The sequence below is a fragment of the Alosa alosa genome, chromosome 1, assembly GCF_017589495.1.
Source record: "Alosa alosa isolate M-15738 ecotype Scorff River chromosome 1, AALO_Geno_1.1, whole genome shotgun sequence".
Lineage (NCBI taxonomy): Eukaryota > Metazoa > Chordata > Actinopteri > Clupeiformes > Clupeidae > Alosa > Alosa alosa.
The window spans coordinates 4,584,358-4,600,767 of record NC_063189.1 but is presented as its reverse complement, the minus strand read 5'-3'; the positions used below and the strand labels follow the sequence as shown (position 1 = coordinate 4,600,767).

The window sequence follows — 16,410 nt, the reverse complement described above, 5'->3', positions numbered from 1 at the left end:
GGCTCCAAACACAGTGTTAGGACACAGTGTTCCTGATCAATGTAAAAAACACAAAACAGTAGTTCTCTGATGACACTGTTAACTAAAATAGCATGCACATGCACTAAATAAAACTAGTCTTCAGTCTTTGTCATGAATAAAAAATGAGTGAATGTTATGTCTCAGGTTTTATATTCATCAACCCAAGGCTTCTGAAGCTGAGACAAAAAGCTATGACAGAAAACTGTGACAAACTATTTTCCCACAATACTGCCAAACTGATGTTGCATGGTGTCTTTAGATTGCAGTAGTCTAACTGTTCATTTTACAATTGCCAAAGAATGTTAATGGCCCATTTTACTCAAAATTGCCCCAATGTCTCTCAAATTTGCACCTTTGACTAGCCAGTGGTATGCAGTGACATTATGCAATTACGAGAGAATACTTTAGACAAGTACTCTAACAATAGCAGGGGGTAGGGGGCTGAGGACAAAACCACAAACACTTTGAGATCCCCAAAGATCTCTGTAAAAAAATGTCAGGAAGATTAGAAGCTAGTGGCCCATTTTATTTCTCCACACCACCGTTTTACCCTCTGATCTAAAATAAAACACCTTTACTTCTATTGTAGATCAGTGGTTCCCTCTTGGACTCATCAATCTCCAGAGAACCACACCGGTGGCTGGGACACCCCATAGAGAAATACCCTAAGGAAACAAGCCTCATTGTGCAACAGTATGCAAGAATGCAGGGGTTAGGGGGGCATGCTCAAAAGACAGTTCTGTCGTTGTTCTTTGGCTGCTTGATTATGGCATCAGAAATGTGTGTAAGGGTCAGGCTTGCATATTTATGTTGACCAGAATATGTTATGCTTGCAATGTATTGCAATGGTCGCCAAAGTAGCCTACAATAATTAATGTACACAATACAATGATTCATGAAGTGTTTTATTATAATGTGATACGCATCAGCATGTAACGTAGGCATTTTGTTTAGGCTAATGTTTTATTTTTATGTAATAACACCCACGCTTATAACAAAATAGGTTTAGATTAGCCTATAAGAACCAAATATTTAAGTTGTTCATACGTTGTTCAATTCTGCTGCTTGAATTCATTTTCCTTCATCATGAGTATAGTAGAATTGATAAGAAATAAGAAATCGCTTTAATGAAATGTTTGAATGACAGAATGTAGGCTGCCTGTCTTTGTTATCGTTGCTTCCTCGCCCAGCGCTCACACTGTTACATATTAATTTATGCAGAATGGAACGCGTACAGCGTGCCATGGACCAATCAAATGCTAGCTCAAACCGCGGGAGATCCAAATTTCGCGGGACGCAATTTGGCGCTAAAAAAGCAGTTCAGTACTCTGCTGCCAAAAGCCAACCTTATTGTTGGAGTGACGACAGAAGGACAAGAGAGACGGAGACTTGTACAGCTGTCTTTCATCTACCAAGGACAAACACATCTTTTTGGCACAGTTGATTTGCTTGAGGATTTCTACAGAACAACTCTGGAGTATTGCAAATTTGCTTTTATTTATTGAACTGACTTGGCTAACGTAAATATAACGTTAACGTTATTGAAAACTTCCATTTGCACTTTGGACAAAGAACGTTAGCTTGCAGTAGCACTCTGTGTTATTTAAGCATTTGTACACGATTATTAGCTAAGTATTTTAAGTGTATATTTAATCTATGCAGTTTGCACACATTGAATTTGTTGGAAAACAATTCTACCGACTGCAATTACCTCTACTAAGCTTAGTTTACAATTAACGTTGACGTAACGTTTGCCAAAGTAGCTTGGCTAGCTTGCTAACTGACTTCTTAATAGCAAAATTGAAATATTGCGCAAAACACTACTAAACGTAGTTTATTTGCTGTCATCAAAGCCTTTAATTTAACATTTTACGAACGTACAAACGCATTCGCACTGAAGATGATACGGATGCCCAAAGGAGTCTCTCCTGCATCGGGCAGAGGGGCAGTGGGCATTCAGTGCCAGCAGAAGAAAGTTTTGCCCGCAGTTAAATCCGATTTTTTCGGTTCGGGGATATCAAGTCCATTGATGAACTCTGTGCCGGCGGGATATTTCACCCAGATCTGCAACACGACAGCTGCGGAACAGAGAGCTAACTGCTTGTACGCAACCCCCCATGGCCCCCAAGCTAAACCCGTCAGAGTATCCTCCGGCAGACTCCCGGTAAGGCTATGACAAACATTATGGCTTTAATTCGTATTTAGCCATAGACCACGGGGAACCCCCAACATTGTTAAAGACTAACGTTATTTCGATTTGAGTGGTATTCTTTTGGAAGCCGTCATTTTCTCGAATGGTATGTGCGTCGTCATCAGTGACCGATGATTGAATGAAAGGCTAACTTAATGTCCTGGGTAAAGGCTGTTATTATGGTATTACTCTGTTGTTAATGTTACAACATTATGGTTTGAGATTTAGCCAAAGTGACATACATAAGGAACATTAACTGGTGCAAAAGAAGTCGTTGTTTTTGTGAGTGTTCTATAATGTGTGTCCCTTTCTCCATAATCCATATCTGTTACACAGACATAAGTTACACAGCAGGTCTATAACTTAGAGAACAAATTAATTATGGATGTCAATGAGAGAATGATCATTGTGTGCTTCGGGCCTAGTTATGCTCGAGGGAGGAGAGTGCGTGTGGCCCGAACAATATCCTTTATGCTCCATGGCGCTATAGCTAATAGTTCAGTTTTGTCTTGTTCAGGGTGGGGGTGTCTTGTCTCCTCTCCCTCAGCTATCTTTGGTGCAACAGGATAAAGCTGTCCTCTGCTATAACATGTAATTTCCTGCCATTTGAACATAAACTAGTCTATGGTCCCAATAGCGTTTAACAGTTGGGTAACCTAGATGTTTTTACGCAATTTCTAGATATCAGGTGTGTGGATTGCTACCAGCTGTTGAACACCATGGCATGCTCCCCCTCTCGTGTTTTCCCTCGTTCGGTCTGTCACCTGTCTGTTCGCCTCACCGCTGAACCTGCCAGACTTGTTTGCGCCTGTCCGGCGTGGCTCCCGGTCGCAGCTGCTTCGGAGGGCCAGAGCTCCCGTGCACAGAAACCCCAAACAGGAGAGAGGGCGACGGCCCCAGCGCGAAGGATGATAAAGCAATTTGGACCGATTAAATTAGCGCCGCACAATGTGCTGGTTGATAGATAAGCACTCTCTGCGTGTCCGCCACATCCTCACCCAGCCATGTGAATGCAAATGCTATGACTACTGTGAGTTCAGCACCAGGAAAACCACCATTTGAATAATGCCCTATTAGAAAATTGAATGAAAGAATGGATGAAAGACTGGTTAGCTTGAGGATTGGACATGCACTGTACATTATGCCTGTTGCACTACTGCTAGGTTCTTCTGTCATCCCATTTGTAGGCCACCAGTGGTTGTCCCTCAGCTGCATAACACATCCTGAATATCTGGTCTAGAAAAGTAGGATCTAGTCTATAAAAGTAGTATCTTGTATCTGGTCTAAAGAGTAGTATCTGGTCTAAAGAGTAGTATCTGGTCATCGAGTAGTATCTGATCTAAAGAGTAGTATCTGGTCTAAAGAGTAGGATCTGAGAGGGAGAGGGGAGAGGAGAGGCGAGGAGGGGAGGGGAGAGGAGAGGGTGTGAGAGGATAGGAGGGCCGTTCCCTTGTCGTCCAGCACACAGGGTTTCCACAGGCACGTGTGAGGAGCCAAGTGCTTCCTCTCAGAATAGGCGAGCTCTTGCTTTACCATTCAACACAAGATCGTCCTGCTCTCCTTTACCCCATGCTGGCTAAGGTAGTGTTGCCTCTGACGCTGTCGGCCCACTTCGGTGACGATGTTACAACAGTTCTTCTCGGAAATGCTTTACGGTTGACTCTGTGTGCAATTTTTAAAAAACAAGGAAGTCAAAGGTCAGTGATTGCTGTGGCACCACTGAGAGGAATTCTCACGTGCGTGTGGTCTGGAGAGCCGCCAAACGGGACACCAGGCTTTGCTCTCCTTTCAGTTTCTCTACGGAAGAACTTCAAACATTAACTTGAGCAGGAGATTTATGGGGTTTGCCTTGATTGCTTAAGCAATCATTAAAGATAAGTAATGATTTAAATTGCTTTCAAAAGTGTGTCACAGCTAGATTACATGTCTGCTAGAATGAGCGATGAGCATGCCACTCATGTGCAGCGAAGTGAAAGCCGAGGAGAAGCCGGACAGTTTTATCCAGCGTAGTGTGAGCTGATGCTTGTGTCTAATATTCACAGTGGTTGACATGCCCCATTGCTTCAGACATACACCCCCCATGCCCCCCTCCCCCACACACACCACCACCTCAGCCTGGTGTCATCCCAGCTTAACCTCCCTCAACCCCCCTCCCCTCCCCCGGTCGGTGAACCCCCATTCAGTAGGGCGCAGGTCACTGAGGCTGTTCGATTGACCCACATTATAGGATATTTACGCAGCAGTCACAGAACCCCCCCCCCCTCCAGCCGCAGCCATACCCCCACCCCAGCCCCACTCATACCCCCACCCTATAGCCCTCACTTCTCTTGCCTGCAACCCCCTTTGTGGTGCCCCTGCCTCCTCCACGCATGCAGGCACTTGCAGAGTTTTACATCTCAACAACAAAGGCACCACACCCAACACAACACACACAACCAACACAACACACACTTCTCCTGTGGAATCTGGCACCTTCTAACAGCAGCCCAGCCCCCTACATTCAACTCAATCTGAATTCAGTTCATTTCACAAGTGTTTCATTAGCATGTGCATGTACTCAACTCACTGTTGTCCAAGTGACTTACATATGTCAACTACATTACAAGGGATTCCATTGCCCCCAGAGCAGCGTTCCCGGGGTTAAGTGCCTTGCTCAAGGGCACAACGGTGGACTATTGCATGCTAGCCCAGCTCCTTAGCCACCAGCATGTAGTCTCTTGTAAAGTAGTCACTATATTGCAGGATAAGAACATTAATTACAGGGTAAGAACTCAGAACATATAAGTTGCCAAACATCACTGTAAACACCCCCTTCTCTCTCTCTCTCCCCCCTCTCTCCCTCTCTCTCTCTCTCTCTCTCTCTCTGAAGGGAGTGCTTTGCCTATGTGTGGGCGGGAGATGACTAGTCTGTCCAGTTTTAGCTAGGACTGTGTAGGCAGATTGAACTCTGGCATGGGGATGTTTTTACCAGGTGTTGATTGAAGGTTTGTAGAGGGAAGTAATCCTGGAGTTGGGACTCCTGCTTGAGAACCTCGCATTACCTGTGTTACCTGTGTGTGTGTGTGTGTATGTATGTATGTATGTGTGTGTGTGTGTGGCACTCACTTGTAGTTCTACTCTCCATATTATCCGATTCCATATTAGCTCTGTGACTATAGATTGTGTCTCCTAAGCAGCCGTTAGGTTCTCCAGTTCCGTGTCACTAGTCCCTTAAGCAGCCGTTAGGTTCTCCAGTTCCGTGTCACTAGTCAGATCTTTTACTGTAAGGCACTCAGAGTTGGGAGTTGAACGTTCCTTATCATGCGTCATTCTGCCGTGTGTGAGGCCATTTGCCAACCATGCTGGACTGTGTAGGTTGTTTAGGACTCATGCATGAGTGACAAGGCATGGATGTCATCCTCCCAGATATGTGTGTGTGTGTGTGTGTGTGTGTGTCGCTGACTGTATGAAAGCGAGATAGAGAGAGCAGAACGCGAGAGCTGTTTGACTAGTTTCACTCTGGCACTCATGCCGCTCTCCCACCTGCTGCGGCAGCTCAGATGCCATGGACAGGTGTAGTAGGTGTCGCCGAGGTCAGATGTCGTGGAGGTCAGTAATGAAGGGACACATACATGCACACACACGCACATACACACACACACACACATACATGCACACACAAGTGCATACGCGCACACACACACATACACACACACAAACACATGCACGCACACACATACACACACACACGCATGCACACACCATGCGCGCACACACACAAACACACACACACACGCGTACACATACACATACACACACACACACACACACACACTCCAGTGTTGGAAAGTGCATGTAGGAGTGTTTCTGTCACTTGCATTGAGTGAGTGATTGTGTGTGTGTATGTCAGTGGATAGAGGAGCTTTGCCTGGGTCATATGTGTGTCGGTCTGTGAATAGCAGGGTGCTAGAGTGTGTGTGTGTGTGTGTGTGTAAATCCAATTAAATACTTCTGAGGTGAAGTGAGGTTCCCTGTCTGGTGCTGTGTGTGTGTGTGTGTGATCTGTACTGTGAGAGGCCCATACCCAGCGGGCACTAATTGCCCCAGTTCTGCCTTGCCTGACTTAAGACCTACAGCTGGATTACTAGTCCCATGCAGTCTACACTTTTCAGTGTGTGTGTGTGTGTGCTGGTTTTGTTTCTTGTCTGGAGTAGGCACATGCAATAAGCCATAAATATGTTCCCACTCTTACTCTACCAGGGATTTAATTTATAGCACTGTGTGTGTGTGTGTGTGTGTGTGTGTGTGTGTGTGTGTGTGTGTGTGTGTGTGAGAAACCCCTGTGAGAGGCCTGAAGTATTGAGGCTGATTACGGCCCTGGCTGTTGTTGGGCTTATTAGAGAGGGGTGGTGTGTGTGTGTGGTGTGTGTGTGTGCCCTTTTGTGTGTGTAATAGACTATTCACTCTGGCACTCTAAAGAGGGGGGTGGGAGTGGAGTGAGTGTCATGGTCAGGTGACTACAGGAGATGGAGTCGGCTCTGGTGCAACAAGTGGTAAGACAAGGGGGCGGGGCTGTAGAATGCTGGAGCGGGCCAACGGGGAGGGTGGGGGGACTTCCTGTTTCTTTGTGTGCCAGTAGGTCTAGCAAAAGGCTTTCAAAAGCTAAGACACTGAGTAGGAGTGTGTGTGTGTGTGTGTGTGTGTGTGTGTGTGTGTGTGTGTGTGTGTGTGTGTGTGTGGTGCAGGGGAAGCTGTAATGGCAAGTACTTGAGATTATTGGCTTATTCAAGAGCTGAAGCTTCACACTAGGCCCATGTATTATGTGTTCAGGTGGAGGCTTCACACTAGGCCCATGTATTATGTTTTCACACTAGGCCCATGTATTATGTGTTCAGGTGCAGGCTTCACACTAGGCCCATGTATTATGTGTTCAGGTGGAGGCTTGACAGACGCACAAAGGCATCTTGTAGTCATTCCTCCTTACACATAAAAATGGAACCAGCTGACAGAAGTAGAATGCCCCAAATCACAGTTCTTATTTTGACTTTTGCAGGCCAAGCGGAAGCTGGACCTCGAAGATCCTTTGTACCTTCCAGGCTTCCGTACCCCGAAGGGGAAAGGAAACGTGGCCGCTGCACGTCTCCCGAGTCCTAAAAGTGAGTATCACCACGGCAACCACAACCACACAGAAGCATGCTGACATCACAAAGGAAAACATGATTCCTGTTGTTGTTCTCTTTTTTTACTGCTTCCTGTTTCAACACTGAGACTAAAATTAAAAGTATTTCTGTGTGTGTGTGTGTGTGTGTGTGTGTGTGTGTGTGTGTGTGTGTGTGTGTCACCAGCTCCCAAGTCCCCTGGAGAACGGACCCGGTACGACACGTCCCTGGGCTTGCTCACCAAGAAGTTTGTGGGTCTCCTCAGCGAGTCGGCCGATGGCGTCCTGGACCTCAACTGGGCCACTGAGGTTCTGGAAGTCCAGAAGCGTCGGATCTACGACATCACAAACGTTCTCGAGGGGGTCCAGCTCATCCGCAAAAAGTCCAAGAACAACATCCAGTGGCTGTAAGTGTTAGTCTGTGGTGCTTTTGAAGAAAGCGTCAGCTAAATATCAGTCAACTTTAATTCAGAGTTTAGTTTACTAGGTAGCTTACTACAGTCATGACAATATTGGTACACAACTGAACCATTTGAACTTTTGAAATGGCACTTGCAGACATTTGTATAGACCATGCATCACAATGCTCAGCCAGCCAGCCATGGTTTCTATCTAACTGTATGTGTGTTTGTGTATGTGTGTGTGTGTTTGTGTGTGTGTGTTTTCTCTCCCAGGGTTGGGGGTGTGTTTGAGGGCTCTGCTGGCGGAGAGAAGACGCGCTCCTTGCGGAGGGAACTGAGCGCGCTCGAGCGGGAGGAGAAGATTCTGGACGAGCTGATCCAGTCCAGCACCAACCAGCTCCGTGAGCTGACCGAGGACAAGGACAACCAGAGATATCCTTTCAGAGCGCTAACCTGCTAGTGCTAACAGCCAACATGCTAACACATTGGCCCTGCACACACTAACAACAGAGATATCCCTCATTGTGCTAACCAGTTAACTGCCAACACACTGACCCTCCACAAACTAGCACCAGAGATATCCCTCATTGTGCTAACAAGCTAACTGCTAACAGCCAACACACTGACCCTCCAAAAACTAGCACCAGATATATCCCTTATTGTGCTAACCAGCTAACTGCTAACAGCCAACACACTGACCCTCCACAAACTAGCACCAGAGATATCCCTCATTGTGCTAACCAGCTAACTGCTAACAGCCAACACACTGACCCTCCACAAACTAGCACCAGAGATATCCCTCATTGTGCTAACCAGCTAACTGCTAACAGCCAACACATTGGTCCTGCACACACTAGCACCAGAGATATCCCTCATTGTGCTAAGCAGCTAACTGCTAACAGCCAATACACTGACCCTCCACAAACTAGCACCAGAGATATCCCTCATCGTGCTTACCAGCTAACAGTCAGTATATTGGTCCTGTACACACTAGCACCAGAGATATTCCTCATCGTGCTAACCAGCTTACTGCTAACAGCCAACACATTGGTCCTGCACAAAATAGCACCAGAGATATCCTTCATTGTGCTAACCAGCTTACTGCTAACAGCCAACACATTGGTCCTGCACACACTAGCACCATCTCAGCTGCCACTGGAAAAAGCTAGCCAACTTGCTAATTAGCATTTCTTGTTCTCCACCAATAATGATTTTAAGGTCAATAGAACGGCATAGTGAATTGGACAGGCAGCTAGAGGTCATGGCATGGCCTCACTCATGACTGGGCCATTGGCATGAACTGAGGTGTTATAAGATGAGATGTTTTAAAGATCCGGCTAGAAATAGCCCTTCAGTAAACATGGGGCCATGGTGTAGCAGGGGGAAGCATCGCCGGTTCCCCTCAAAAAATAGCACCAACAGACGTAATGTTGCTCTGAGTTGCCGTCTGCTGAGGCGTGCATGGGTGTGTGCGAGAGATGGAGGGAGGGAGGGATCAGGGGAAAGGAAGGAAGATAGAAGATAAGGGTGCCATCCATACGCTTCCTTTCTAGAGTCACTCTCCTCGGGCAACACGGTTAGACTCTGTCTGTTAAGGGTGGGGTGATCAAATAAAGTTTATTTGATCACCCCAAAGTTTAGATTTTATTAGCAACGGGCACTGTCTCACACACACACACACGGATAATGTAGATAATTACAGCCAAATTGTTGCTGCTCTGCACTGTTCATTGTTCTAGCCCTCTGAGTTGACACATGAGTAAATGTTGTTTGAAGGGACTCAGTGTATCTGTAGGAGGGTGGTGCCACCACCTGGCATGACACTAGCCTTGTACACCGAGGCAGATATTCATTTAAACATCCCATCTTTTCCTTTATGTAAGAACTGTCTAAAAATGAAGGAAACAGCTATGAGTGTGAGCTCAATTTAGTGTTACAACCTGGTACTAACACTATTGCTATCAAACTCTTAAGGTATGTAATGCACATGCACGTTAAAGTTGCACCTTAACTCCATCACACGTTAGGCTACTTGACCTATCAGGACATCCGATCCATCGGCAGTTGGCGGGACCAGACGGTCATTGCGGTGAAAGCGCCGACAGAAACCAAACTGGACCTGCCAGAACCCTCAGAGGTGCGCACCGCAGGAAATGCATCCCTGGAACAGGAAGTAGATGTGTGTGTAGACACATGTAGCTCATTTCCCTGTCTGCTCTGGATAAGGATGCCTAAAGGGATGCCACTCTGTGTATTCAGATTCTGCTTCTGACTTTGGGGATCATTTTTTGGACAGTAATGTTACCATTGCACTCCCAGACTGACACAATCAGACAGTACTATTTGGTTTCCAAGTCTGGCTTAATCGGAAAGTGTTTGCACAATAGGCATTGTCGCAGACCGGAGGAATCTTAAAATTCCCCCTTCTTAAGAATTCCCTAAATTAGGAACCTCCGATATTTGATTTAACTAATCTGTGTTAAATGGCTGTTTCACATCTGTAATCTGAATCTGTAGATGGGCTGCGTTCACATCTGTATCTCCTTACTCATGTGCATGATGTCGGTGTGCCCAAGTCTTGTAATACACTACTAGCCTAGTGTCCTGTGAAGGCAGATTCCTTACTCATGTACATGATGTCGGTGTGACAGAGTCTTGTAATACACTACTAGCCTAGTGTGCTGTGAAGGCAGACTATGCTCTGGGCTGGTGCGGCGCGGTTGTTTACGTTGTTGGAACACGTTCAAAGTAAACGCTGACCCCCCTTTCCTCCTCCCTCTGTGGTGAACCAGGGCTCTCTGCAGATCTACCTGAAGAGTAAGAACGGGCCCATCGAGGTGTACCTGTGCCCAGAGGAGCTCCTGGAGGACGCCAGCCCAGTGAAGAGCGCCACCCCCAGGAAGGACCTGCCACTGCAGGGCATCGTGCCCGCCATGGGCACCACCACGCCACTGCCCTCTCAGATGCCCGTCAAACAGGAGCCAATCACAGGTACACATCTAATGTGTTGTTATCAACAACATTTTTTAAACATTAATAAACAGTAATAATGCATGTCCAAATGAGCAGGTACACATCTAATGTGTTGTTATCAACAACATTTATGAACATTAATAAACAGTAATAATGCATGTCCAAATGAGCAGTGACAGGGTCAGGAACAATATCTGATATATTGTTGTCAACAACATGATATGTTTATGTTTGTGTTTGTGTTTAAAGACTAACAATAATACAGCATTTCCAAAAGAGTAGTGACAGGGTCAGGACTTAAAATATCTCAGGCAGGGGCATTTTATTCAGGCATGGACAGGGATGTTTAAAACAAATTACAAATAGTGTCTGACATTTCTGAAAACTTCAGGCACAAAATGATCTGCTTTAAGCCCTGCAATGTAATGTTCCCCAATGCTCTGTGCTGGTGTATCAGCCTTGGCCTCCCAGCTGAGATGGGAGTGTGCGACCATTAGTGCATATGTGCCTGAGAGTAGGGAAGTATAGTATAGTAGTATAGTATAGTATATATACTCTTTTGATCCCGTGAGGGAAATTTGGTCTCTGCATTTATCCCTATCTGTGAATTAGTGAAACACACTCTGCACACAGTGAACACACAGTGAGGTGAAGCACACACTAATCCCGGCGCAGTGAGCTGCCTGCTACAACAGCAGCGCTCGGGGAGCAGTGAGGGGTTAGGTGCCTTGCTCGAGGGCACTTCAGCCGTTCCCACTGGTCGGGGGTCGAACCGGCAACCCTCCAAGTGCTAACCAGTGGGCAGTCCATGTAGGCTATACTGTATTTTAGTAGGTGTTTCTATATATGTAGGCTATACTGTATTTTAGTAGGTTTTTTATATATATTAAGGCTATACTGTATTTTAGTAGGTGTTTCTATATATGTAGGCTATACTGTATTTTAGTAGGTGTTTTGTGTATGTGTCTACAGTCTACTTGGCCAACCATATGTGTACTAGTCTAATCAAATGTATGAATTAGAAGCAGTCGTTAAATACTCTAGTCATTAAATACTATAATCACACCCTACATGTGTTAACATGTCAGCAGAATGACATCATTGTTGGTTGTCTAGACACACTTATGTTTGGACAAAGACAACGCACCACCCTTGTAAACCTCCAGGAAGACGTACTTCAATGTAAAACTCCATTCCCAAAGCCATTTTAGACACTGTGTAGGAGTTTAGACCTTAAATATGACAGATGGCGTCCGGTGTATGACACACATGCACAATTATACTCTGTGTCATGAGCACGTCCCATATGCCATCATGTCACATCGGTGACCTCTTCCTACAGAAATATAGTCTGTGTGGGTTTGGTTTGGGTGTGTTCTCTTTTTATTCAGCCCTGCTGCCTCATGTGCTTGGCACTGCTGTTCTGTGGTACTCTACTAAATGAATATATTACGGTTTTGCTCCTACGTCATAATGTCACTTCACCGTTTGTTTACAACTAGAGTGGTAGGCAAGGCAGAGTAGGCTAGCCTTCAACAGTTGGGTTGCACAGGCTACACATAGTTACAATAGCTACAAATAGCTTCAAAATTGACATTTTAATATCAAACATTGACCGAGTTATGCCGACCACTTGTGTAGGCCCTTACAGTTGGTTTTACAATAAGAAGCAAAAAGGCGACGATAGATTGTTTGCCATTAGATCCTCATGGTTGTGGAGGATGGGGATGGTTAGCAGCTGTGAAGTATTTTATTCTCAAGATGGCCCATAGTGTAGCCTAACATCTATGGAAACGTATACTAAATACATACACATCATACAACTCTCTACAGTCATCCAAAAATGAATTGCCAGAGATGGGCTAATAAGGAAAAAAGTGCAACATTTAAACATGGCAAGAATATATTCTCCTGCAACCTCAAACACCACTGTTGAACCCAATGCTTCAGTCATGTAAGAAATAAGCAGTTTGTGAATTATCCTTACCCGTTTAATCAAATCCATATGACCAAAATAATAGCATATTTAAAGGCGGTTGTGAGCTAGCTGATGCTGCAATGGCTAATCGTTTCATACAATTAATGAGCTTTAACAATCTCACATTCTGAGTTTTTCTGGTTGGGTCTTCGATTGAGCCATCAGTGTTTTTTTGTTATAATATGTTACAAGGTTCATGACCTTAACACCATTAGTGTTACATGATGCTGACTGACGCTGAATATAACTATAGCTCCTACTACGTTTAAACGTCTACTGAGTCTACTGCCTACCAACACCTGTCCCTGTTAAGTTAAATTATTAATAAACCATAACTTGTTTAATTCTGTGTCAACTTTCAGAGGGAAGACATGTATGACTCCTTTCTGGCCAAATTTCAAAGTTTCTAAGAAAGTCTATCGTCTTCGTGTTAAGATTTGAACAGAGAACAAAGTGAACTTTAGGCTTTTTTTTATCTTTGCCGGGTTTCCCGTACAGATCGACACCCCAAATCAGGGCAATTTTAGCGAAATAACGTTCCTGTGACAGACTACTAAATATTGAACAATGGGATAACGTTTCATCATTACCTTTATTGATGCCTGATATGTTGACATTGCTGAAATACAGAGATGTAGCCTACTGAGAGGCAGCTGCAGACAATGACGTTCAATAGGTACAACGCGTCCCTTGCCTACCAAGTGGCGGTAAACAGAGCGTTCTAGAACCTAATATGTCACATGACAAACCTTAATACACCAGTGGCAGTAATATGTCACATGACAAACCTTAATGCACCAGTGGCAGTAATATGTCACATGACAAACCTTAATACACCAGTGGGAGTAATATGTCACATGACAAACCTTAATACACCAGTGGCAGTAATATGTCACATGACAAACCTTAATGCACCAGTGGCAGTAATGTCACATGACAAACTTTAATGCACCAGTGGCAGTAATATGTCACATGACAAACCTTAATGCACCAGTGGCAGTAATGTCACATGACAAACCTTAATGCACCAGTGGCAGTTAAATGTCAATACACCAGTGTCAGTAATATGTCACATGACAAACCTTAATGCACCAGTGGCAGTAATATGTCACATGACAAACCTTAATGCACCAGTGTCAGTAATATGTCGCATGACAAACCTTAATGCACCAGTGGCAGTATTATGTCACATGACAAACCGTAATGCACCAGTGGCAGTAATATGTCACATGACAAACCGTAATGCACCAGTGGCAGTAATATGTCACATGACAAACCTTAATGCACCAGTGTCAGTAATATGTCACATGACAAACCTTAATGCACCAGTGTCAGTACTGATGGCCTGCCATCCTCTTCATCCTCATGCAGACATGCACGCTGGACCACACTCTGTACCATATACTGCTATGATGTGTTCTGTTCTCTAAACCCCTTTCTCATCTCCCTCCTCTCTCTCTCTCTCTCTCTCTCTCTCACACACACTCCCTCTCTCTCTCCACTCTCTTTCTCATCGCTCTCTCTCTCTCTCTCCTCTCTCTCTCTCTCTCTCCTCTCTCTCTCTCTCTCTCTCTCTCTCTCTCTCTCTCTCTCTCTCTCTCTCTCTCTCGATCCCAGACCTCCCCAAGCCCCAGACCCCCGGTGCAGCCCCCAGCAGCAGCAGCGTTGGCTCGTCCCTGCTGGACGTGGAGGGGATCCTGGGCCTGCCGCCGTGCCTGCTGCAGATGACCGAGGACCAGCTCCCCTGCGCCACCTTCGTCCCCGACCCCTTGGTCCCGTTCGTCAGCCTCTGCGCCCCCGCTCGACCACGACGACTACCTGTGGGGGCTGGACGAGGGCGACGGCGTCACGGACTTCTTTGACACGTACGACTTGGGAGACCTGCTCAGGAGCTGAAGGCGGTGTGGAGGGAGTGGGCAGAGAGAGAGGGTGTGAGAAGAGCGCCCTCCACTGGTCAGCAAGGGGAGGAGCACTGCTATACAATGAAGCCATGATTTCTTGCTTTTAGCCATAAGTAACTAGAGATAGTGGATGTTAATTTTATTGGATATTGATTAATGGATTGGATTTTGTGTTTAGAGTTATGTTTTGCAATTATTTTTTTTAGTTTGTAAAGATTTTAAGAAATTGTAATTTGATTTTTTAGAGTTTTTTATTTTTTTGTTTCTAATTTGTACATTTGTATTTTACTTGGGTCACGTTTCAGCCCCTGTAGGCTGACCTATGGAGAGTGTGCTGAAGTGAATAGAGCTGGTATTTTACTTGGGTCACGTTTCAGCCCCTGCAGGCTGACCTATGGAGAGTGTGCTGAAGTGAGTAGAGCTGGTATTTTACTTGGGTCACGTTTCAGCCCCTGCAGGCTGACCTATGGAGAGTGTGCTGAAGTGAGTAGAGCTGGTGGGCATTTGTGTGAAGGAGGGAGGGAGGGGTTCACAGTCTCAGGAAATGTCTCGAGTCTCTCCAAAGCTAGGCGTCTGTACAACTCTCTACCAGCAGGTGGCAGCAGAGGCTTTTTTTATTTAAAAGTTAGTCAAGCTTTACACTCTGTGAGATCACCAAACAAAGTGCTTGTTTTTGCGACGTGCACAGCTAATGTGATGTCACGTTTCAGCCAGGGAAGGTCTCCGGTGATCTGAAATGGAACCCCCATGTTCTGTTCTGGGGAACCTGGCACCAGGTGTTCTAAGAGGAGGTTCTAACGGGAGGAACCCGGATCCTCTGTGGGTCCAGACCAGGCTGCAGTGACTGTATGCTGGTGGCCTTGCCAGGCTGAGCCCAGAGCTACTGGCTCTTGTATAATAATGTGTAGTCCGACCAGCGCAGGCATCCGGCAGCGTTCAGCTTTATGAAACTGGCAGCTAGATTTCCATGTTAAGCTTGTTGGCATGTTTTGTTTGCTACCAGCAGACATTGTAGGAGTCTCTAGTATTGAGTTACCTTTTTCTGGCATTGGCATAGAAGCCACCATAAACTTGAGTTTTTTTTTTTTTTTTTTTTTCATTTGTTTGGAAATGTTTTAAAGCTCGGAGGCCTTTATCCCATTGAGAATTGAACACTGCTCATGAGGTTGCTAAGAACCTCTCCTGACAGACATTTAAGTTTTTAACTGTTTTTGGGATTTCTTGATCTTCCTCAAATTGGAAAAGTCACTCACAAGACTTATTGTTGTCCGTATGTGATCAATGATGGATTGTAAAACACTGTGTCCAGTAAATGTGAATGGCCAGTATGGAGTGTGTATATGGGTCAGTGGATCCAGATCAGTACTTTTAGCCCAAGTCCTCACTAAGACCACCAAAACCTCAAGCGTTCAGTTCAGGGTTTACGTCTTCCACTGGATCAGAATAGTGATCCAGGAAATTGTCCTGTCCTATCAAACTTGAAAAGTGTGAGTGTGTGCGCGTGTGTGTGTGTGTGCATGCGTGAGTGTAACTGTGTGTGTGTGTACCTGTGTGTGCGATGCGTGCGTGTGTTTGTGCCTGCATGTGTGTGTGTGTGTATTTGGGCTTGTGTATGTGTGTATGCGTGTTTGTGTGTGTATGGGCGTGTGTGTGCGTATGTGTACAAATGTGTGTGGAGGGGTGCATGTACGTGTACATGTATTTCTCTGTGTGTGTGTGTGTGTTTGCATGTATACGCGTGCATGTCAGAATTGGGGGTGTTTGGTAAATGGGTTTTCAGTTTTGGGGTGATTTTGTTTGAATTTCAT

The 16,410-nt window shown here is 45.4% G+C and overlaps 1 protein-coding gene across 2 annotated transcripts; it reads left to right on the top strand.

The window, feature by feature from the left end:
* Positions 1-1,397: 1,397 nt before the first annotated feature.
* e2f2 (E2F transcription factor 2) lies at positions 1,398-16,188 on the top strand. 2 transcript variants are annotated; one of them, XM_048264143.1, is made up of 7 exons: positions 1,398-2,185; positions 7,245-7,347; positions 7,537-7,756; positions 8,024-8,182; positions 9,773-9,887; positions 10,543-10,741; positions 14,319-16,188. In XM_048264143.1, exons 1-7 carry the CDS (start codon positions 1,922-1,924, stop codon positions 14,561-14,563), a joined length of 1,305 nt encoding a protein of 434 aa, XP_048120100.1. In that variant the 5' UTR covers positions 1,398-1,921; the 3' UTR covers positions 14,564-16,188. The 2 variants fall into 2 exon arrangements, with proteins under 2 accessions (XP_048120100.1, XP_048120110.1); XM_048264153.1 differs by lacking the exon at positions 1,398-2,185 and adding an exon at positions 3,735-3,793.
* Positions 16,189-16,410: the final 222 nt, after the last annotated feature.

Coding starts and splice junctions, on each gene's coding strand:
- e2f2 (XM_048264143.1), top strand. CDS start 1,922: ATGATACGGATGCCCAAAGGAGTCTCTCCTGCATCGGGCAGAGGGGCA. Junction 7,348..7,536: donor ACGTCTCCCGAGTCCTAAAA/GTGAGTATCACC, acceptor GTGTGTCACCAG/CTCCCAAGTCCCCTGGAGAA. Junction 7,757..8,023: donor AAGAACAACATCCAGTGGCT/GTAAGTGTTAGT, acceptor TTTCTCTCCCAG/GGTTGGGGGTGTGTTTGAGG.